Genomic DNA, 21,524 nt, shown 5'->3' with positions numbered 1-21,524 from the left:
CTCAAATTAAAATAGTGCGCCTAATTTCAGTATATGCGACAAAACAAGCATTATACTATGCCATCACACTTCTGACACCAGTGTAGCAAACAGCAACATTGCGGGTCACCCAAAAAGTTACATATTGCAGCTTAAAGAAAAAATAAACGCAATACATCATTTTTTTAGTTAGTTTGAGTCAAAGATAATAGTTGCAGAATAGTTTTCGTGTTTCAAACTGGTTTGTTAATTATTTTATTTAAATTGACAAACAAAAAAAATCCTGACAAGTTTTTGTTTCAGTATTCATTTACTATAAAAACCTTGGTTAGGAGACATAGGTTCGAGACCGGCAGGGGCAGTTGCCCTGTTACCGTTTGCTATGCCATCCCATCCCATCCCATCCCACTTCTGACACCAGTGTAGCAAACAGCAACATTGCGGGTCTCCTTGTGTATTGTGGTGAAATACTTGACCAAATCATTATTGTAGTATCCCAGGAATGCTATATCCACTGCCCTTGGACTGTATGCTCTCTAACATTAATTATGAAACAATTCCATAATAAACAAAAGTCACTTGGCTACCATTACTAGTGTAAAAAAATCAAGTGCCAATGTAACAAGTTTTGGGCGTCTGATAAGATCAAGAAGTCATGTATCGAAAAATGCTCTTTTTGAGTAATGTTTGCAATTGACACCTGATGGACATTAGATCAATGCTTTGTGCGTCGTTTCGCATTATAACCAAGTTAAAATAAATCCACTGCAGTTGGATTCAGATTAGCCTACTTTTAAAAATGTCCAGCCTTCGGACAGCTTGGCAACAGCAGCTACGTACAGTGTGTAGCAGCACCCAGAAGCGAACAAAGCGACCCGGAAGCGCTGAACCAATTGGAGGCAGGCAGAAAGAATACCAATCTTTAATAATAAAGCAAGACAAAATCTGCAATCGGGACATCAGGTCTGTGTGCAATTCATGGAATTTGTTTGTAAATGTGCATTTCTGGAAGTTGATAAACCCCAAATGTATGCATTATGCAGATAATATCATTTTATGCCCCTCGATTCGTTAAAAAGTTGGAATGTAAAAAATACCAAAGTGAACGCATTTTGGAAAAGATTGGCATAACGTCTTTTAGAATATCTTTCTGTCAGCGTGCGGTTGTTACATTGTGACCTTTACGCATTGATGATGTTTTATAAAAGCATTTGAGCGCAAAGCTCGAGCATCTTACCTATTTGCATGCTATTTGCAGGGCATGGTCTGTTTAGGAAGTGTCCCGTTTTTTAAGAGGTGGGGAGGCCGGGCTATTCAAACCTGCAATTCGTCGTAAACATTGATTCATGTTTTTGACATAAACACACATTTGTGTTAAGCGGCCTCCTTTTAGGAGAAAATGAGATGCTCCTAATTTTGGGGTCTGCAGAATATGGCGTCCCGCCTTATAAAAATAAGTCAGGCTGCCATTTTTGTTTCTCTTTTGTCTGAAAATGTTTTAATAAATGTGTCTGAGAATGTTTCTGTGTGGCATCGTATCGGATTGTCGCATCGCCAAATGTGACTGAATTTCAGAGCTGTCGAGGGGCACACGTGCTATCAAAAGTCTAGACTACCAAAGGAAACATAAAATGCTGCCTAAATGAATTATAACTGGAAGGGGACGTAACTAATATTTTACAGGAAATATATTTTGTAAAGAATAAAACGTTGACGTTGAGCCTATTCTGATTTCCGTAGACCAACAATGTGTGCTAAACTGTCTAGGCATAAAACCTCTGGCATAAACCTTTGGGAATGGGATAAAGAATATTGAAGGTAGGCCTATCGAAAATGACTGACAGGTGTGACCGTATTCAGTGAAAGTTTGGATGTTTGATTGCATTCTTGTAATGTCTTTTGAGGCCTGTGATTGACTGCAGTTTGAGCTGAACATACTAGGTTTTTATACAATAATTATGAACATGTATTATTGTGACTGTGTGAATTGTGCTATTTGTTCTGTTAATTACCCAAATCCGAATGCGTCAAAGTTACTCTATTACTCTATTGTATAATACTCCATTATTGGCATATCATATATTTTTTCTAAGTATTCATGTAATATAGTAGAAAAAATATAATAACTTAAGTTAGGTAATAAACTCATGATAACAGCCCTATTCACACAGTCACAATCTAATTTCATAAACCATAAATGGTACAAAACTGGTCTCTTTGTCTTGAGAGGTAGAGACCTGAGTCTGCCTCCCATTAAGGCTATTGTACTTTCCCCCCACTCTACTACTTCTGCTCTGTGCAAAGGAAAATAGGAGGGATGCTCAAAAACAAAACAGTCACATGAAATATCAGTATACCTATCCATTTTATTCTTAGTTTCAATCTAATACGTTTTAATAACCTCCCAATACATGGGATAATGCTTTGTAGATAATGGTATTTGGAAAATGATAAAATACCGCAATAAAACGTGCGTTTCCACCGCAGGATGGCTGAGCCTCGGTTCAACAACCCCTACTTCTGGCCTCCGCCTCCCTCCATGCCTGGCCAGGTAAGGACATCTTCATTTTTTATGTCCTTCCATCTAGGCTGACATGGTTATGCATACTCAGCTCATTATTTTCTCAGTTAAAAGTATTTAAATCTAGGTAAATGCCCATCAGAAGAGGTTAACAGCTAAGGTATTAAACGGAAACAAAAGTATGACTATAATGGGATCATCTTTAGCTTGATGGTTGATACAATGGAGCTGTTTTCTGTTGAACATGACCGGTTAACCCTTTCAGCTGGATAACCTGGTGCTCATCAATAAGATCAAGGAGCAGCTGATGGCTGAGAAGATCCGACCCCTGCACCTGCCACCCAACTCAGCCCCCTCCCAGCAAACCCTGCTGGTGGCTTCCTCGCCCTCGGACGGGGGGCAGCAGCAGCATGGCATGCCCATGCCCAAGCACCAGCAGGGGCAGCACCATCCTCAGGGCTTGGTCCAGCAGCCCGACATCGCCCTGCACGCCCGCCCAGCCTCCAGCTCTGTGCCAGGTAGGTACTGTAACAGTGTTTGCTGTCTGCTCACCACACTGGCGTGCACACTGGAGACACCACCTGGCTCTGGTCATACTTAAAGACCAATATTCTGTTCAATGGTCTCAATCTCAATAGTCTGAAGTGCCTTCCCCTTCGCATCTCCTCTCCATCATCTGCATTGATTAGGAAAGCACAGATGAAAGTCATATGGTGGATGCCTACCAGTGTAGTTCTTTCATATTGGTGCAGAGGATTGAAAGTAAGTCAAAAATGTAGCTTAAATGCAGCCGTAGATGTAGACATTTTTAATCATCCCCGTTGTATTATGGAGCGTTGTAAGATCTCAGGATGGGATGTTGAGTATAAATTGGTGCTATTTATAAAGTGATTTTCTCATTTGTCCCTCAGTTAGATCAGTTAACTTTATTACCTTCAATGTCGATGATGCAGACGTGAATATGGATGACAAGTCAGCAGTGAAGGCCAAAGGACTGTGGGATGAGTGGCACATGCGACAGATCGTAGAGCAGCCCTCTAGAGTTAACCATCGGTCAGGTAATAACCACACCACCTTTCTCATTGGAAACATACAATCGTCAATGAAAACATTCAAAAGCTGTGTAGTTCACAAGGGTTAGACAAAAGCCAAATGCATTTCAGTGTGCCTCTTAAGTTCTGACACCTTCCCTAATTAGTTTGTGTCAAAGCTCAGTCTCTCAGCAAGCTAAATCGCTAACCTTTTGCATGGCTTATCATTTGTAAGTCTTCATGTGCCCATACACAGGTCTGGCCCGGCCGGACGGCCACAGCACTTCCGAGGCCCTCACGCCCACCACACCCACCTCCAGCAGCCAGAACCGACTGGGAGGGGCCCCATCGGTCAACATCATCTCCGGGCTGGCCAGTGGGCCTGGCATGGAGCAGATGAAGAGTGGTGGCTTGGCCGGACTCCTCGGCCCTCCACCCAAGACACCCCGCGGGAGGAAGAAGATCAAAGCAGAGAGCGGAGGGCCTCTGCTGGTGGTGCCCTACCCCATCATGGCCTCTGGCGCAGACCAGGGCTGCATCACCTTCCCTGCCAAAGAGGGCAAAACATACAGGTATGGGCAATGTTTGTAAAACGGATTCAATTTAGCTTAGTTTCAAGTGTACATAATAATAATAATAATTTCTTCAATAAGCACCCATTTCAGTGGTTGTAGACCTAGAGAAATTTTAGTCACATGCATATATCGGTAACGGTGTTATTGGTAACACAGTGTTATACATAAGACATTCATAACACCCTCAAAGATTGGTCATGGCACCTTTTTGAGTGTTGCAGTATCATTCATAACACAACCTTCATCCATGACATATGATATGACCCAGTCCCATTTGTATGTATCCCTTCACTCAGATGCAAAGTGTGTCCGCTTACCTTCTTGTCCAAGTCGGAGATGCAGATCCACTCCAAGTCCCACACGGAGGCCAAACCCCACAAGTGTCCCCACTGCTCCAAGTCCTTTGCCAACGCGTCCTACCTGGCCCAGCACCTCCGCATTCACCTGGGCATCAAGCCTTACCACTGCTCCTACTGCGAGAACTCCTTCCGTCAGCTCTCGCACCTGCAGCAGCACACCAGGTAATTTGAGTTCACCTTCATGGAATAGGAAGGAATAGGAAAAAAAGTAAACCACCAAAATCCACACCATATTAAAATGTGTTTGTGGCTTCACAATGGCAATGACAACATGAATTAAAAACATATTTTAAACAGGAACACTCCATGTATTGCTGGAATGTACAGTAGCCTTGAACTGCATTGTTGGATAAGGGCTTGTAAGTAAGCATTTCATCGTAAGGTTGTATTGGTACCTGTTGTATTTGGCACATGTGACAAATAACATTTGATTTGCATCAGTGACCCTGACATTGGGCAGCACTGAGAAATGTATGATTATGTATCCATTGTTTTATAACTCTTTATTATTATTTTTTACACCATATTCTTTTACATTGTCATTACATTATATGTCCTGTCATAATTGCTAAATAAAACATAATATTTCAGTCCATTCTCTCTCCAACATGCATCTATTTTCCTCTGCATGTGTCTTAGAATCCACACTGGTGACAGACCGTATAAATGCGCGGCCCCTGGATGTGAAAAGGCCTTTACCCAGCTCTCTAACCTACAGGTCAGTATTACATCACAGCAGGATTACTTACTTATGTTCTACAGTCCATCTCTCAGTGCTGAATGGCCCCGAGTCTATTGATAATATTAAAGGTGCTACATAGTAAAATTCTAATTGAATGTAGCCCTAAATGGCATACTGCAGAAGTGAAGGTATAAGATTCCATGAGAGAAAAATATGGTCTACTCAACCATACAATAATTACTTTCCTGGGATGCTCTGAATGATAGTTATCCTCTAATGAGTGACTGAGTTGTGCTTATCTCTTCTATTTCTCTCTCGCTCTGCCCACCCCCTCCCCTCCTCTCGCTCTCTCTCTGCCCACCCCTCCCCTTCTCTCTCTCTCTATGTAGTCTCACCAGAGGCAGCACAACAAGGACAAGCCGTACAAATGTCCCAACTGCTACCGTGCCTACTCAGATTCAGCATCGTTACAGATCCACCTGTCTACGCACGCCATCAAAAACGCTAAGGCCTACTGCTGCAGTATGTGTGGCCGGGCATACACCTCAGTGAGTATCCTATCCCTCTGTTCAGTATTAGGTGTTAGTAGTAGTGTAAGCAAATCCAATGCATTGCTATAGTCCTGGTCAGTTATAGTGTCTGTAAACATTTGCAGAAGCCGCACATAAAACCACAACATAACTAAGCATGAATTAAGCTCACCACATGAAGAAAGAAAGAGGGGTCAAAGATTGTGATTTACAGAATCAGTTGCCTACTGACTTTTATAAAAACCTGCAGGCGATTACTGAATGTTGGGACCAGGGTTGCCAACCTATTCCTGTGTTTAGGCATTTGTGTGGGGAAACCAACAGATTTTGAGTCGTCCATTTTGTGTCTTTGCAGGAAACCTACCTTATGAAGCACATGTCCAAACATACAGTGGTTGAGCACCTAGTGAGCCACCAGTCCCCCCAGAGGACAGAGTCCCCCAGTATCCCAATACGCATCTCCCTCATCTGAGCTCTCCACCCACACAGCAGTACTGTATGTTGTTGTATTCATTTTCTATGTAAGGGTGTAGTTTAGGGACCCTTCATATAAGGTCATCGACACAAGGCCTACATACAGTGCCTTTGGAAAGTATTCAGACCCCTTGACTTTTTCCACATTTTGTTACGTTACAGCCTTATTCTAAAATGGATTTTTAATAGAAATCCTCAGCAATCTACACACAATACCGCATAATGACAAATTGAATACAGGTTTTTTGAATTTGTAGCAAATTTAAAAAAAAAAATTTAAAAAACAGAAGTAGCTTATTTACATAAGTATTCAAACCTTTTACTATTTTATTTAACCTTTATTTAACCAGGAAGGGCTCATTGAGATTAAAATCTATTTTTCAAGAGCGCCCTGGCCAAGATAGGCAGCACCAAGTCATTACAAAAAAATTACTGACAGACAACATGAAAAACTACAAGTAATCTAGTAAAAACCATTTCATTCACAAGAGTATAAAACAGCAAATTAAAAACATTGACAGGTCAGGGAATCAGCCTCAAAATCCTTCATCAGTGATTTAAAAACACCAATCGGGACAAGTTCTTCCAGTTTAAAAGTATTTTGTAAGGTGTTCCAAGACGATGGCGCAGAGTACATAAAAGCCCTTTTACCAAATTCAGTTCGGACATTTGGAACAGTTAGCAGGATAACGTCCAGCGAACGAAGAGAGTACCCACCACATTTATGAACAATAAAAATACCCAAATAAAAAGGTAGTAAACCCAAAATGGCTTTGTAAATAAAAGTATACCAGTGACTGAGCCTACGAGTGACTAGAGAAGACCAGCCAACCCTGGTATACAAAGTGCAGTGGTGCGTAAGGGTTTTGCAGTTTAAAATAAATCTCAAAGTGCCATGGTAAAGAGTGTCAATTGATCTCAAACACTGAGCGGAAGCATTCATATATAAAATATCTGTGATAAAATGCTGGGTTCGTTGTCTGAGTCAGGCGCAAGACACAGGTTTGAGAAAACACAAATGTCTTTCCTCAAAATATTAAAAACTGGAATATCTTCAACAAGGAAACATAAAGTCTAGAGAAAACCCTCCAACACACACGGTAACACAAAACAATCACGGACAAAACAGAAAGGTAGACGAGAGGGTAAATAAGGAACATAATAAGGGAATAGAAATCAGGTGTGCGTAATCAAGACAAAACAAAAGGAAAAACGAAACATGGATCGGTGATGACTAGAAAGCCGGTGACGTCAACCGCCGAACACTGCCCGAACAAGGAGAGGAGCCGACCTCAGCCGAAGTCGTGACAATATCCCCATAGTCTAGTAAAGGCATAAATGTAGCTGATACTAGCCTCCTTCTGGCTTCAAAAGAAAAACAGGCCTTATTCCAAAAATAAAATCCCAATTTCAGCTTCAATTTTTTTGTAAGTTGTTGAATATATTACTCAAAGTAATTTATGGTAGAATGGCCAGACGGAAGCCACTCCTCAGTAAAAGGCACACAACGGCCTGCTTGGAGTTTGCCAAATGGCACCTAAAGATTCTCAGACCATGAGAAACAATATTCTCTGGTCTGATAAAACCAAGATTGGACTCTCTGGCCTGGAAGCCAAGCGTCACATCTGGAGGAAACCTGGCACCATCACTACAGTGAAGCATGGTGGTGGCAGCATCATGCTGTGGGGATGTTTTTCAGTGGCAGGGACTGGGAGATTAGTCAGAATCTAGGCAAAGATGAACAGAGCAAAGTATAGAGAAATCCCGGATGAAAACCTGCACCAGAGCGCTCAGGACCTCAGACTTGGGCGAAGGTTCACCTTCCAACAGGAGAATGACCCTAAGCACACAGCCAAGACAACGCAGGACAAGTCTCAAATCAAATCAAATTTATTTATATAGCCCTTCGTACATCAGCTGATATCTCAAAGTGCTGTACAGAAACCCAGCCTAAAACCCCAAACAGCAAGCAATGCAGGTGTAGAAGCACGGTGGCTAAGAAAAACTCCCTAGAAAGGCCAAAACCTAGGAAGAAACCTAGAGAGGAACTATGTGGGGTGGCCAGTCCTCTTCTGGCTGTGCCGGGTGGAGATTATAACAGAGCATGGCCAAGATGTTCAAATGTTCATAAATGACCAGCATGGTCGTATAATAATAAGGCAGAACAGTTGAAACTGGAGCAGCAGCATGGTCAGGTGGACTGGGGACAGCAAGGAGTCATCATGTCAGGTAGTCCTGGCGCATGGTCCTAGGGCTCAGGTCAGTTGAAACTGGTGCAGCAGCACGGCCAGGTGGACTGGGGACAGCAAGGAGTCATCATGTCAGGTAGTCCTGGGGCATGGTCCTAGGGCTCAGGTCCTCCGAGAGAGAGAGAGAGAGAGAATTAGAGAACACACATCTAGATTCACACAGGACACCGAATAGGACAGGAGAGGTACTCCAGATATAACAAACTGACCCTAGCCCCCCGACACATAAACTACTGCAGCATAAATACTGGAGGCTGAGACAGGAGGGGTCAGGAGACAATGTGGCCCCATCCGAGGACACCCCCGGACAGGGCCAAACAGGAAGGATATAACCCCACCCACTCTGCCAAAGCACAGCCCCCACACCACTAGAGGGATATCTTCAACCACCAACTTACCATCCTGAGACAAGGCTGAGTATAGCCCACAAAGATCTCCGCCACGGCACAACCCAAGGGGGGGGGCGCCAACCCAGACAGGATGACCACAACAGTGAATCAACCCACTCAAGTGACGCACCCCCTCCAGGGACGGCATGAGAGAGCCCCAGTAAGCCAGTGACTCAGCCCCTGTAATAGGGTTAGAGGCAGAGAATCCCAGTGGAAAGAGGGGAACCAGCCAGGCAGAGACAGCAAGGGCGGTTCGTTGCTCCAGAGCCTTTCCATTCACCTTCCCACTCCTGGCCAGACTACACTCAATCATATGACCCACTGAAGAGATAAGTCTTCAGTAAAGACTTAAAGGTTGAGAACGAATTTGCTTCTCTGACATGGGTAGGCAGACCGTTCCATAAAAATGGAGCTCTATAGGAGAAAGCCCTGCCTCCAGCTGTTTGCTTAGAAATTCTAGGGACAATTAGGAGGCCTGCGTCTTGTGACCGTAGCGTACGTGTAGGTATGTACGGCAGGACCAAATCAGAGAGATAGGTAGGAGCAAGACCATGTAATGCTTTGTAGGTTAGCAGTAAAACCTTGAATTCAGCCCTTGCTTTGACAGGAAGCCAGTGTAGAGAGGCTAGCACTGGAGTAATATGATCAAATTTTTTGGTTCTAGTCAGGATTCTAGCAGCCGTATTTAGCACCAACTGAAGTTTATTTAGTGCTTTATCCGGGTAGCCGGAAAGTAGAGCATTGCAGTAGTCTAACCTAGAAGTGACAAAAGCATGGATTAATTTTTCTGCATCATTTTTGGACAGAAAGTTTCAGATTTTTGCAATGTTACGTAGATGGAAAAAAAGCTGTCCTTGAAATGGTCTTGATATGTTCTTCAAAAGAGAGATCAGGGTCCAGAGTAACGCCGAGGTCCTTCACAGTTTTATTTGAGATGACTGTACAACCATTAAGATTAATTGTCAGATTCAACAGAAGATCTCTTTGTTTCTTGGGACCTAGAACAAGCATCTCTGTTTTGTCCGAGTTTAAAAGTAGAAAGTTTGCAGCCATCCACTTCCTTATGTCTGAAACACATGCTTCTAGCAAGGGCAATTTTGGGGCTTCACCATGTTTCATTGAAATGTACAGCTGTGTGTCATCCGCATAGCAGTGAAAGTTAACATTATGTTTTCGAATAACATCCCCAAGAGGTAAAATATATAGTGAAAACAATAGTGGTCCTAAAACGGAACCTTGAGGAACACCGAAATTTACAGTTGATTTGTAAGAGGACAAACCATTCACAGAGACAAACTGATATCTTTCCGACAGATAAGATCTAAACCAGGCCAGAACTTGTCCGTGTAGACCAATTTGGGTTTCCAATCTCTCCAAAAGAATGTGGTGATCGATGGTATCAAAAGCAGCACTAAGGTCTAGGAGCACGAGGACAGATGCAGAGCCTCGGTCCGATGCCATTAAAATGTCATTTACCACCTTCACAAGTGCCGTCTCAGTGCTATGATGGGGTCTAAAACCAGACTGAATCATTTCGTATACATTGTTTGTCTTCAGGAAGGCAGTAAGTTGCTGCGCAACAGCCTTTTCTAAAATTTTTGAGAGGAATGGAAGATTCGATATAGGCCGATAGTTTTTTATATTTTCTGGGTCAAGGTTTGGCTTTTTCAAGAGAGGCTTTATTACTGCCACTTTTAGTGAGTTTGGTACACATCCGGTGGATAGAGAGCCGTTTATTATGTTCAACATAGGAGGGCCAAGCACAGGGAGCAGCTCTTTCAGTAGTTTAGTTGGAATAGGGTCCAGTATGCAGCTTGAAGGTTTAGAGGCCATGATTATTTTCATCATTGTGTCAAGAGATATAGTACTAAAACACTTGAGTGTCTCCTTTGATCCTAAGTCCTGGGAGAGTTGTGCAGACTCAGGACAACTGAGCTTTGAAGGAATACGCAGATTTAAAGAGGAGTCCGTAATTTGCTTTCTAATAATCATAATCTTTTCCTCAAAGAAGTTCATGAATTTATCACTGCTAAAGTGAAAGTCATCCTCTCTTGGGGAATGCTGTCTCAATGTCCTTGAGTGGCCCATCCAAAGCCCGGACATCTCTTGACCTGATAATATCTGTGCAGAAACACTCCCCAACCAACCTGACAGAGCTTGAGAGGATCTGTAAAGAAGAATGGGAGATACTCTCCACATACAGGTGTGCCAAGCTTGTAGCGTCATACCCAAGAAGACTTGATGCTGTAATCGCTGCCAAAGGTGCTTCAACAAAGTACTGAGTAAATGGTCTGAATACTTATGTAAATGTGATATTTCTGTTTTTTTGCAAAAATGTCTAAAAAACAGTTTTTTCTTTGTCTTTATGGGGTATTGTGTGTAGATTGGTGAGGGGAAAAAACAATTTAATCAATTTGAGAATAAGGCTGTAACGTAACAAAATGTGGAAAAAGTCAAGGGGTCTGAATACTTTCCGAAAACACTATATGCATTCACATGACACCTGGCATTCATTTCCAAACCCCTTGTTCTATCTATTTTGACACAGATTGGGTCGGTTAAATGAAAACAAACACATTCTTTGCAAAGGTTTATGTCAATGGAAACAAATGTCGGATAATGTCCCGCGTCGAATAAAACTGAGCACTTATTACAAAGGCGTTTTGAAAACAGTGATATATAGTACCAGTCAAAAGTTTAGACACACCTACTCAGCATTTTTTTTCTTTATTTTTACTATTTTCTACATTGTAGAATAATAGTGAAGACATCAAAACTATGAAATAACACATATGGAAACATGTAGTAACGAAAAACGTTTTAAACAAATCAACATATATTTTAGATTCTTCTAAGTAGCCACCCTTTGCCTTGATGACAGCTTTGAACACTCCTGGCACTCTCTCAACCAGCTTCATGAGGAATGCTTTTCCAACAGTCTTGAAGGAGTTCCCACATATGCTGAGCACTTGTTGGCTGATTTTCCTTCACTCTGCGGTCCAACTCATCCCAAACCATCTCAGTTGGGTTGAGGTCAGGTGATTGTGGAGGCCAGGTTATCTGATGCAGCACTCCATCAATCTCCTTCTTGGTCAAATAGCCCTTACACAGCCTGGAGGTGTGTTTTGGGTAATTGTCCTGTTGAAAAACAAAACAATTAGTCCCAGTAAGCACAAACCAGATGGGATGGCGTATCACTGCAGAATGCTGTGGTAGCCATGCTGGTTAAATGTGCCTTGTATTCTAAATAAATCACAGACTGTGTCACCAGCAAAGAACCATTACACCACCTCCTCCATGCTTCATGGTGGGAACCACACGTGTGGAGATCATCCGTTCATCTACTCTGCGTTTCACAAATATATGGTGGTTGAAACCAAAAATCTCAAATTTGGACTCATCAGACCAAAGGACAGATTTCCACAGGTTTAATGTCCATTGCTCGTGTTTCTTGGTCCAAGTAAGTCTCTTCTTCTTATTGATGTCCTTTCGAAGGGGTTTCTTTGCAGCAATTCGACCATGAAGGCCCAATTCATGCAGTCGTCTCTGAACAGTTGATGTTGAGATGTGTCTGTTACTTGAACTCTGTGAAGCATTTATTTGGGCTGCAATCTGAGGTGCTGCTACTCTAATGAACTTATCCTCTGCAGCAGAGGTAACTCTAGGTCTTCCTTTCCTGTGGCGGTCCTCATGATAGCCAGTTTCATCATAGCGCCTGATGGCTTTTGCAACTGCACTTCAATACGAAATGTTACGTATTGACTGACCTTCATGTCTTAAAGTAATGTCGTTTCTCTTTGCTTATTTGAGCTGTTCTTGCCATAATATGGACTTGGTCTTTTACCAAATAGGGCTATCTCCTATATGCCACCCCTACCTTGTCACAACACAAGCTCAGCTCATTCGCATTAAGAACGAAAGAAATTCCCCAAATTAACTTTTAACAAGACACCCCTGTTAATTGAAATGCATTCCAGGTGAAGCTGGTTGAGAGAATGCCAAGAGTGTGCAAAGCTGTCATTAAGTCAAAGGGTGGCTACTTTGAAGAATCTCAAATATAAAATATATTTTGATTTCTTTTTTGGTTACATGATTCCATGTGTTCATAGTTGATGTCTTCACTAGTATTCTACAATGTAGAAAATAGTAAAAATAAAGAAAAACCCTTGAATGAGTAGTTGTGTCCAAACATTTGACTGGTACTGTATATATTCCATTAAATGGATTTCCAAAATGTGCCAGACAATATTTGCCCTTATACGGAAAATAAATAGATTTGAAAAAATCTGGGTGTGTTCTGGTGACATCCAAAGAGCATCTTAATTAAAGGGTCAATATGCAGTTGTTACATACATTCCTGGACGTATAAAGGTATTATATGTCCCCATTGATTCTTGAAGAATATAACTTAGAAATGCTTCATAAGTTTAGATCAACTTTCATACCGCATCAGAACCCAAAATATAAGCTTGTTTTACACCAATGTTTGTAAACAAGGTAAATGTAAACAAACACTGTATACCCTTAAAACAATGGTTAAAACTATCCTTTTGATATCATGGGTGGTCAGTCGTTGCATCTATAGCCCGGTCTATGAATTTGAGAGTGGTTACATTTCTCCAGCCCCATCCCTCAACTTTTTACCGAAACAGTGGCGGGGAAAACATTTTGTTATTGTTTCAACTGCGGATTGTCCCTTTAAAGCACTTTCAGGCTTTGTGGTTTTGACTCCAAATGTTTCCATCTTTTCCAATGGAAATGCAAAAGCATTGCTTGAGGCAGCTAAGAGTATTGACTGTGTCTAATCGAAAGTCTGTTTTTTTTTTGTTATATTTTTGTTCAATGCAAGTATACAGGGTCAAACTATAAAAGTGGCATTTAAGCAGAATCCAATTGGAACAATGTGGACCATTCGTTTGTCAGGTTGTTTCTCTCAGAGGAATGATGAAACAAACTAAAGTGCACCAAAATGTAAAAAATAAGGAATGTTTGTTTTGTCCAGATCATTTCAATCATTGTTTATGGTTAATCGAATCAAGATCATATGGGTTATATGACCAGACACTAATTCAATCAACTGAACTGTTCAAATCAACAGAACATTTCACCGGTTTTCCTTGCGGCCAGGTAGCACAGATGGTAGCTTTGCACCTATGTGAGCCAAGTCAAGATTCATTAGGAAAGCAAGCTAACATTAGCTAGTGTGCCAGCTTTACGGTATTGCTTGGCACGGCCCTCAATAGGCATACGCAAAGCTATCGCGATGAGTATTACAACTGTCATTTACAGTCATGCCAGCTTTTGTCAAGTAACTTCCAATGGTTCTCCTAATACAAGCACCTGTTAGCTAGGGTGCTAATAACAGAGAGTAATGCTTTTGTCACTATAGTTCTATAATAAGTCACAACAGCTGATGATGGCTCTCATGATTGTGACCGAGTCAGGCAGGCCTTGACAGGGGGGCATCAAGTTAAGTGTTGCCACGTTGGTAATGTTGTTAGGTCTATGTTACTTGAGTAGAACATTTCTACTCCAAATAGAGAAATATATAGCGAGCATACATTTATTGGAGGTTAAGTATTTTGGTATTTATGTTGACTTCTAGTTTGTTATACTCTCACTTGTGTCACATTAGACTTCAAAATCTTATCAAGTCAACTTAAAGCTATTGCCCATCAATAGAAAGTCAGTCAATAAAACAGTTTAAACATGACAATAGTATTTGAAAGTGGACCAAAAAGTGAACCAATATTAACCCCTAAGCCCACTACATTCAGGATAGATTCATCTTGATTTTTCAACAGGTTTACATTTAATTACTGTAAAGTATAGTCAGTATGAATTTGTTCAAAGGTTCATACCATATATAACTTCATATGAACTGGCAGTGTTACTGCAAGTGTTTCTTTCATCATGGTATACACAGTATTGTTTGTTGTATTTTTACTGTAATTTTACCTTCTGGTTGCTCAGGATGGTACTAGTAGCTTGTATTCTTCCAAGTTGCTTAAGAAAAGGTGCTAAGGCTAGATGTTTATTTGAGATGGAACTGAGAATATTGTTAAATACATTTATAGTATGTAAAAAAATAAATACAAAAAAAACTATCATTCAAGCCACTGGCCTGGAAACAAACATTTATGCCAACAGACCCTGCCTCTTCAATTTTAGTCTCTTCTGAGAAAAATTATAGGGAAATGTACATGTTGCTGTATTGTAATGATCCTCATTCTAGTACCATTTTCATAAACTGTTGTTTTGGGTTAGAGTTTTGTACAGGTATGTTTATGTATGAATTTATTGTAATGATTTTAGTCTATCCGAATATTGATAATTTGTTATTAATATTAATGTTTTCAGTTTACGTATAAGCCTTAACTATTTTATCATTGAACAACCATTTTATTTCCATATTCTGTATAGTGTTCTTCAGTATTCAGTCTAGTAAACATTTTTATTTTTCCGCATGGAATATCCAAACTGTAATCTGTATATTAATGAACTGTTAACCCATATTCTCTATGAAAAGATATGATGTGTAGATTTATTACACCTCTTTCTTTGTGATTTCATATATAAAGTTTTTAGACAACTTAATATGCACACAAGACTGAGAAGTAAAACTAATATCAATGTTTTAAAAAAACTTTATCTTTACCTTGTTTAATAAACAGACAGTTAAACAAAAAATTGTACTGCATAACTTTGATGAATAATTTAAAACCAAACAACAGTTTGCAGCCACACAGCATGTAAAACATGGGTTGAATATTGTATTCACCATTCAATATTGCAACATTTATCATCAACAACATGATTGTTTGACCTTCTGTTCCAAGATATGATCTGGAGTTTATTCATTAGGAACCAGACAGAAGCAAACAGTCAAAACGAGGGACTAACCTGAACTTGTCCAATAAGAAACTCAAATTTTCAGTTGCCCAAATTTTTTGCTTCTGTTTGGCACTAATGAATACACCCCAGGTGCGCTTAAACTAAACAAAGGAATCAAATACACATGGGAAGATTGAATGACCTTTATTTATGAAAATACATGTTTATTATCTTTATAAAAAAAATCACATTTACATTAGTACCTAAAAGTTAATGTTAATTACTCTAATGAATATGACTGTTAATAGCAAGCATTATTTGTAGATTGATATTCCCTCTCAGTTTAGCAGCAGGACAGAGCATTACACTTTATCATTACAGGCACCTTGAAGACAAAATGGAGGATTAAAGCATATCATATTATTTAATGTACATTCCTTGCTGAATCAATCTCTAAAGGCTACAGTGAATGATTGTAAGTTGTCAGTGGCTAAATAAAAAGGTTAAAATTCCATGTTTATAAAACATTGCTAAATTAAATAATCGCTTTGTGGTTAAAACATCTAAGAGTCATACTACAAACTTAAAAATCTATAGTGAAAAAGAAATGCATTACTGTAACAGATGATCAAATGATGTGTATACTGTGAATATGGTATTTTCCAAGACTACCAAGCAGGCCCTAACCTCGACAAGATATTAATGTCACTCCCACAAGTTACATAAAAAATAAGCAGCTTTTTTTTCTTTTTAATGATAAAGTACCTAAAAACACTGACCTCTAAATGGGCATGCAACTGGATCCCATTCAAAGCAAAACAAACTATTGTAAAACTTGCCATCTTTCTTAAAATGTTTAACCTTTATTTAACTAGGCAAGTCAGTTAAGGACAAGTTATTATTTTACAATGATGGCCTAACCCAGACGACGCTGGGCCAATTGAGCGCCGCCTTATGGGACTCCCGATCAGGGCCGGTTGTGATACAGACTGGGATCGAACCAGGGTCTGTAGTGACGCCTCTAGCACTGAGATGCTGCGCCACTCAGGAGAATCTCTTACATAAGAGACAACAAACGGTATTGTTCGCCATATTAAAACACATTTTAGTTAAGAACATAATGAACAGAGGTATAGTATAGTCTACACCAGAGTACAGGTTTGTAGTGGTTTGAGTGATAATATTAGGATTGCTAATAATGGCTATTTGAAAGCCCACAATCTGCTTCTTAGCATTAGGCTATACACACATACTGTATCTGCCTCATTACAACACATCCAGTTGTATGTAACATTCTCGCCCTCGTAACACCATTGGTCCACTCGATAGAAAACAAGTTTGTAAACTTAACAGATATGCCTTGAACCACGTTAAGACTTAATCTCAGAAAACATCCTAAAACATTACAATCCCAAAAGGCATGAGTTTTTCATAGAAAATAAAATGCCAACAATGGATTTAAGTTAAATCCTACAGCTACCGTTTCACTGCCACATTCCTCAGAATGTAAACCAACTCGAGCATGTTCTAAAAAAAAAGTGATCATTTCAAACGGCTCTTTCACACCACTGTCATTTAATTGTTACTATTGTACATTGATGTCAGACACATGCAGTAATGTCCAAAAGTATTGGGACAGTGACAAATGTTTTGTTGTTTTGCCTCTGTACTCCAGCACTTTGGATTAGAGGGTATTTTCATCCATATTGGGTGAAACGTTTAGAAATTACAGCACTTTTTGTACATAGTCCCATGATTCTAGGGAACCAAACGTTTTAGGGAAAATGTACTTATGATATTTATGCCTGTAACTTTCTCACTCATCATTATTCACGATTCATTAAATTATTATCCGTAATCATGGTAGCATCCACATGAATGTAAAAGTATTTAGAAACATATTCTATTCTTATTTACAATAAAAGTTCATCCAAAATGAACCAATGCATTATTTACCATGAATTTCTATTAGGCACAAACTTTTCTGAAACACAATCAAAACAAACTGAAAAATGCATCCAACAACTTTGTAGAGTCACAAGCTTGATGTAGTCATTGCGTGCTAGGAATATGGGACCAAATACTAAACTTTTGACTATTAACACACACAAGTGAATTTGTCCAAATACTTTTGGTTCCGTAAAATGGGGGGACTATGTACAACAAGTACTGTGGTTTCTAAACAATTCACTTTATATGGATGAAGATACCATACAATTAAAGCTGAGTCTGCACTTGAACCATAGTCATTGTACCATTTCAAATCCAAAGTGCCGGAGTACAGAGCCAAAACAACAAAATATGAGTCACTTTACAAATACTTTTGGACCTCACTGTATTAGTGTAGAAATTGTGATGCTAGTATCTAGAACCATTTTTTTTAAAGTTACCAGTCTTTTTCATTGAATACAAAGACACATATTTGATTCAATGTAAATGTAGTCATACCACCTCCAGACCTTCATAAGGCTCCATGTTCAGTTTGGCCTTAATTTCTGAATATAAAGACCATCGTAGCATTTGGAGGATTTAAAATTAAGTGCATCCACATTTAGTGCATCCAAAAAAGACCATCTCTTAGTTAACTAGTTACTTCCACTTCCAATCGAATAGTTGCACTTAAGCTCAAATCACACAAGTCACTGTTCAAAATACTATTTTCAATGTTTGCCATTGACACACTCCCACAGACTTAACCAGCCAAACCCCCAAAAGCTCACTTTTCAAACATCCCACTGTGAACACAAGGGAGATAAGGCAGCACCTGCAAGCCAAATGAGGGAGTCAGTGGTATAATTCCACAATTCAAACTGTGTTCCACAGGCAAAGCAGAAAAGACCATGAATTGTCATCATAGTGGAGGCATCGCATTAAAAATTCTCACAACTGTCTATTTTGTACACAATGACATAATTGTCTTGTAAAATCAACACTCAGGTCAACACCTCAAAGGTAAGTAACAGTAGCCTCAGCTTCCAGGCTTCCTTAGAGACTTGGAAGAATGGTAACGCAGAGACCAAGACTAGAATAACAGTGACAGATTCTCCTGTCGTCAATGGAGCAGTCATTTTGTATACCAGGGTCCTCACCACCCTTTAACCCCTTCCTCATACCTAGTCACTCCCCACACGAATCACTTTCTGGTCACTGGTCACTCTCCTCTGGGTCTTTGGTGTCTGGGGGAGCTACAGGGGAGGTGAGGTTCAGGTAGCCCAGTTCAAAGGACTGCAACTGGGAATGGGGCGTGGAGGACGACGTCTGGATGCCCTCCACGTGCTCGCCCACCTTCACCCGGCAGATGGCATTGAGGATGCCCAGAGGGTCACACGCACCTGATGTCAGACTGAAGACAGACAGGTGGTTACTGTAAGAACAATGGATGAATGGTGCCAGATGTTATGAATGACCTTGCTACAAGTGCAGTTAAAATGTTGTTCAAGCCCAGAGCAGTCACAATGTTGAAGAGCAGCTTCAAATAAGAACATACAAGCAAGTCATGTAGTATGCCCTGAGTATATTTATGACCAAAAATATAAAAAACATGGGCCCAACACTTTACACAAGTGTTGGTCCCATGTTTCATGAGCTGAAATAAAAGATCCCAGAAATGTTCCATATGCACAAAAAGCTTATTTCTCTCAAATGTTGTGCGCACATTTGTTTATATCCCGGTTAGTGAGCATTTCTCCTTTGTCAAGATAATCTATCCACCTGACAGGGGTGGCAAATCAAGAAGCAGATTAAACAGCATGATATTTACACAGGTGCACCTTGTGCTGGGGACAATATTAGGCCACAAAAATGTGCAGTTTTGTCACACAACACAATGCTACAGATGTCTCAAGTTGAGGGAGCGTGCAATTGGCATGTTGACTGCAGGAATGACCACCACAGCTTTTGCCAGATAATTGAATGTTTATTTCTCTACCATCGTTTTAGAGAATTTGGTAGTACGTCCAACCTGCCTCACAACCGCAGACATGTGCATGGCGTCGTGTGGGGGTGAGTGGTTTCCTGATGTCAACATTGTGAACAGAGTGCTCCATGGGGGAGGTGGGGTTATGGTATGGGCAGGCATAAGCTACGGACAACGAGCACAATTGCATTTTATCGATGGCAATTTGAATGCACAAAAATAACGTGACAAGATACTGTGAGGACCATTTTAAGGTGACCCGCAGATGCATATCTTTATTCCCAGTCATGTGAAATCCATATATTAGGGTCTAATGAATTCATTTCAATTAGCTGACTTCCTCATATGAACTGTAACTCCGTAAAATGAATGAAATTGTTGCATGTTGCACTTATATTTTTGAACTATAACTATATGCAATATATTGTATGCATCTATGCAATTTGTACCTTAATGTTGACTTATGAAGGATGCTGTCGTTCGCAAGACTTTCAGAAGGAAACATTTTCTTGATATCCTGAGGGGGGGGCAGATGAAAAATTTGTTAGGAAAACATGATGCTCATTTGTGCCAATGTCAGGGACCATGGGATTGGTACCTCTAGGTTGCAGAGCGATGGTGATTGGACGTTCCTCAGAGCCCGCTCTAGCGTTCCGACTTGATTGGCCAACTTTAAAGTTCTTTCCTGAAGTTGTCTGTTCTCCACCTCCAGAACGTTGACCCTGAAAGAGAAATTTGGTAAAAGACTAAGTCCATAGTACGGCAATAACAGCTCAAATAAGCAAAGAGAAATGACAGTCCATCATTCCTTTAAGATATGAAAGTCAGTCAATGCGGAAAATTAAGAACTCTGAAAGTTTCTTGAAGTGCAGTCGCAAAAATCATCAAGTGCTACGATGAAACTGGCTCTCATGAGGACCACCACAGGAAAGGAAGACCCAGAGTTACCGCTGCTGCAGAGGATAAGTTCATTAGAGTTACCAGCCTCAGAAATTGCAGCCCAAATAAATGCTTCAGAGTTCAAGTAACAGATACATCAACTGTTCAGAGGAGACTGCGTGAAATCAGGCCTTCATGTTTGAATTGCTGCAAAGAAACCACTACTAAAGAACACCAATAAGAAGAGACTATCTTGGGCCAAGAAACACAAGCAATGGACATTTGACCAGTGGAAATCTGTCTTTTGGCCTGATCTCCAAATTTGAGATTTTTGGTTCCAACTGCCGTATCTTTGTGAGATGCAGAGTAGATGAACGGATGATCTCTGCATGTGTAGTTCCCAACGTGAAGCAAGGAATAGGAGGTGTGATGGTGCTTTGCTGGTGACACATTGATTTATTTAGAATTCAAGGCACACTTAACCAGCATGTCTACCACAGCATTCTGCAGCGATACGCCTTTTTCAACAGGACAATGACCCAAAACACACCTCCAGGCTGTGTAAGGGCTATTTGACCAAGAAGGAGAGTGATTGAGTGCTGCATCAGATTGACCTGGATTCCACAATCACCTGACCTCAACCCAATTGAGATGATTTGGGATGAGTTGGACAGCAGAGTGAAGGAAAGGCATCCAACAAGTGCTCAGCATATGTGGGAACTCCTTCAAGACTGTTGCAAAAGCATTCCAGGTAAAGCTGGTTGAGAGAATGCCAAGAGTGTGCAACGCTGTCATCAAGGTAGAGGGTGGCTTCTTTGAAGAACCTCAAATATAAAATACATTTTTATTTGTTCAACTCTTTTTTTGGCTACTACTTGATTCCATGTGTTATTTCATAGTTTATGTCCTCACTATTATTCTACAATAAAGAAAATAGTAAAAAGAAAAAAACAAACTAAATGAGTAGGTGTGTCCCAACCTTTGTCTGGTACTGTACCTTAAGGGACAGTTTGGCAAAAATTACATACTGTAAAACTTGTATTAATAGCCCAGGAGTTTATTTGCTTAAATCACTGAACACAACTGCCGTTTATTAGAGATAGGCT

The 21,524-nt window shown here is 40.4% G+C and overlaps 2 protein-coding genes across 10 annotated transcripts in view; one reads left to right on the top strand and one right to left on the bottom strand.

Moving 5' to 3' along the window:
* Positions 1-840: 840 nt before the first annotated feature.
* On the top strand, positions 841-6,498 carry LOC112216592 (zinc finger protein 362-like). Of its 5 annotated transcripts, none has more exons than XM_042299385.1 (9): positions 841-942; positions 2,467-2,530; positions 2,793-3,018; positions 3,412-3,558; positions 3,767-4,103; positions 4,403-4,627; positions 5,105-5,183; positions 5,537-5,695; positions 6,033-6,498. In XM_042299385.1, exons 2-9 carry the CDS (start codon positions 2,468-2,470, stop codon positions 6,147-6,149), a joined length of 1,353 nt encoding a protein of 450 aa, XP_042155319.1. In that variant the 5' UTR covers positions 841-942; position 2,467; the 3' UTR covers positions 6,150-6,498. The 5 variants fall into 5 exon arrangements, with proteins under 5 accessions (XP_042155319.1, XP_024232345.1, XP_042155320.1 ...); XM_024376577.2 differs by having other exon boundaries at positions 2,766-3,018; positions 3,454-3,558; positions 3,788-4,103; XM_042299386.1 differs by having other exon boundaries at positions 2,766-3,018; positions 3,454-3,558.
* Positions 6,499-15,811: 9,313 nt separating this feature from the next.
* Positions 15,812-21,524, bottom strand: part of ccdc30 (coiled-coil domain containing 30) — a 44,114-nt gene continuing 38,401 nt past the window's right edge. For all 5 annotated transcript variants that reach the window (XM_042299377.1, XM_042299378.1, XM_042299379.1 and 2 more), the window contains 3 exons: positions 20,138-20,261; positions 19,989-20,056; positions 15,812-18,966 (listed from right to left, as the gene is read on the bottom strand). In XM_042299377.1, coding sequence (XP_042155311.1) covers positions 18,768-18,966; positions 19,989-20,056; positions 20,138-20,261 — 391 coding nt within the window. In that variant the 3' untranslated portion in view covers positions 15,812-18,767. The remainder of the gene's footprint in view (positions 18,967-19,988; positions 20,057-20,137; positions 20,262-21,524) is intronic.

This window comes from Oncorhynchus tshawytscha, linkage group LG16 (genome assembly GCF_018296145.1).
Source record: "Oncorhynchus tshawytscha isolate Ot180627B linkage group LG16, Otsh_v2.0, whole genome shotgun sequence".
Lineage (NCBI taxonomy): Eukaryota > Metazoa > Chordata > Actinopteri > Salmoniformes > Salmonidae > Oncorhynchus > Oncorhynchus tshawytscha.
This window is presented reverse-complemented; position numbering and strand designations above follow the sequence as displayed.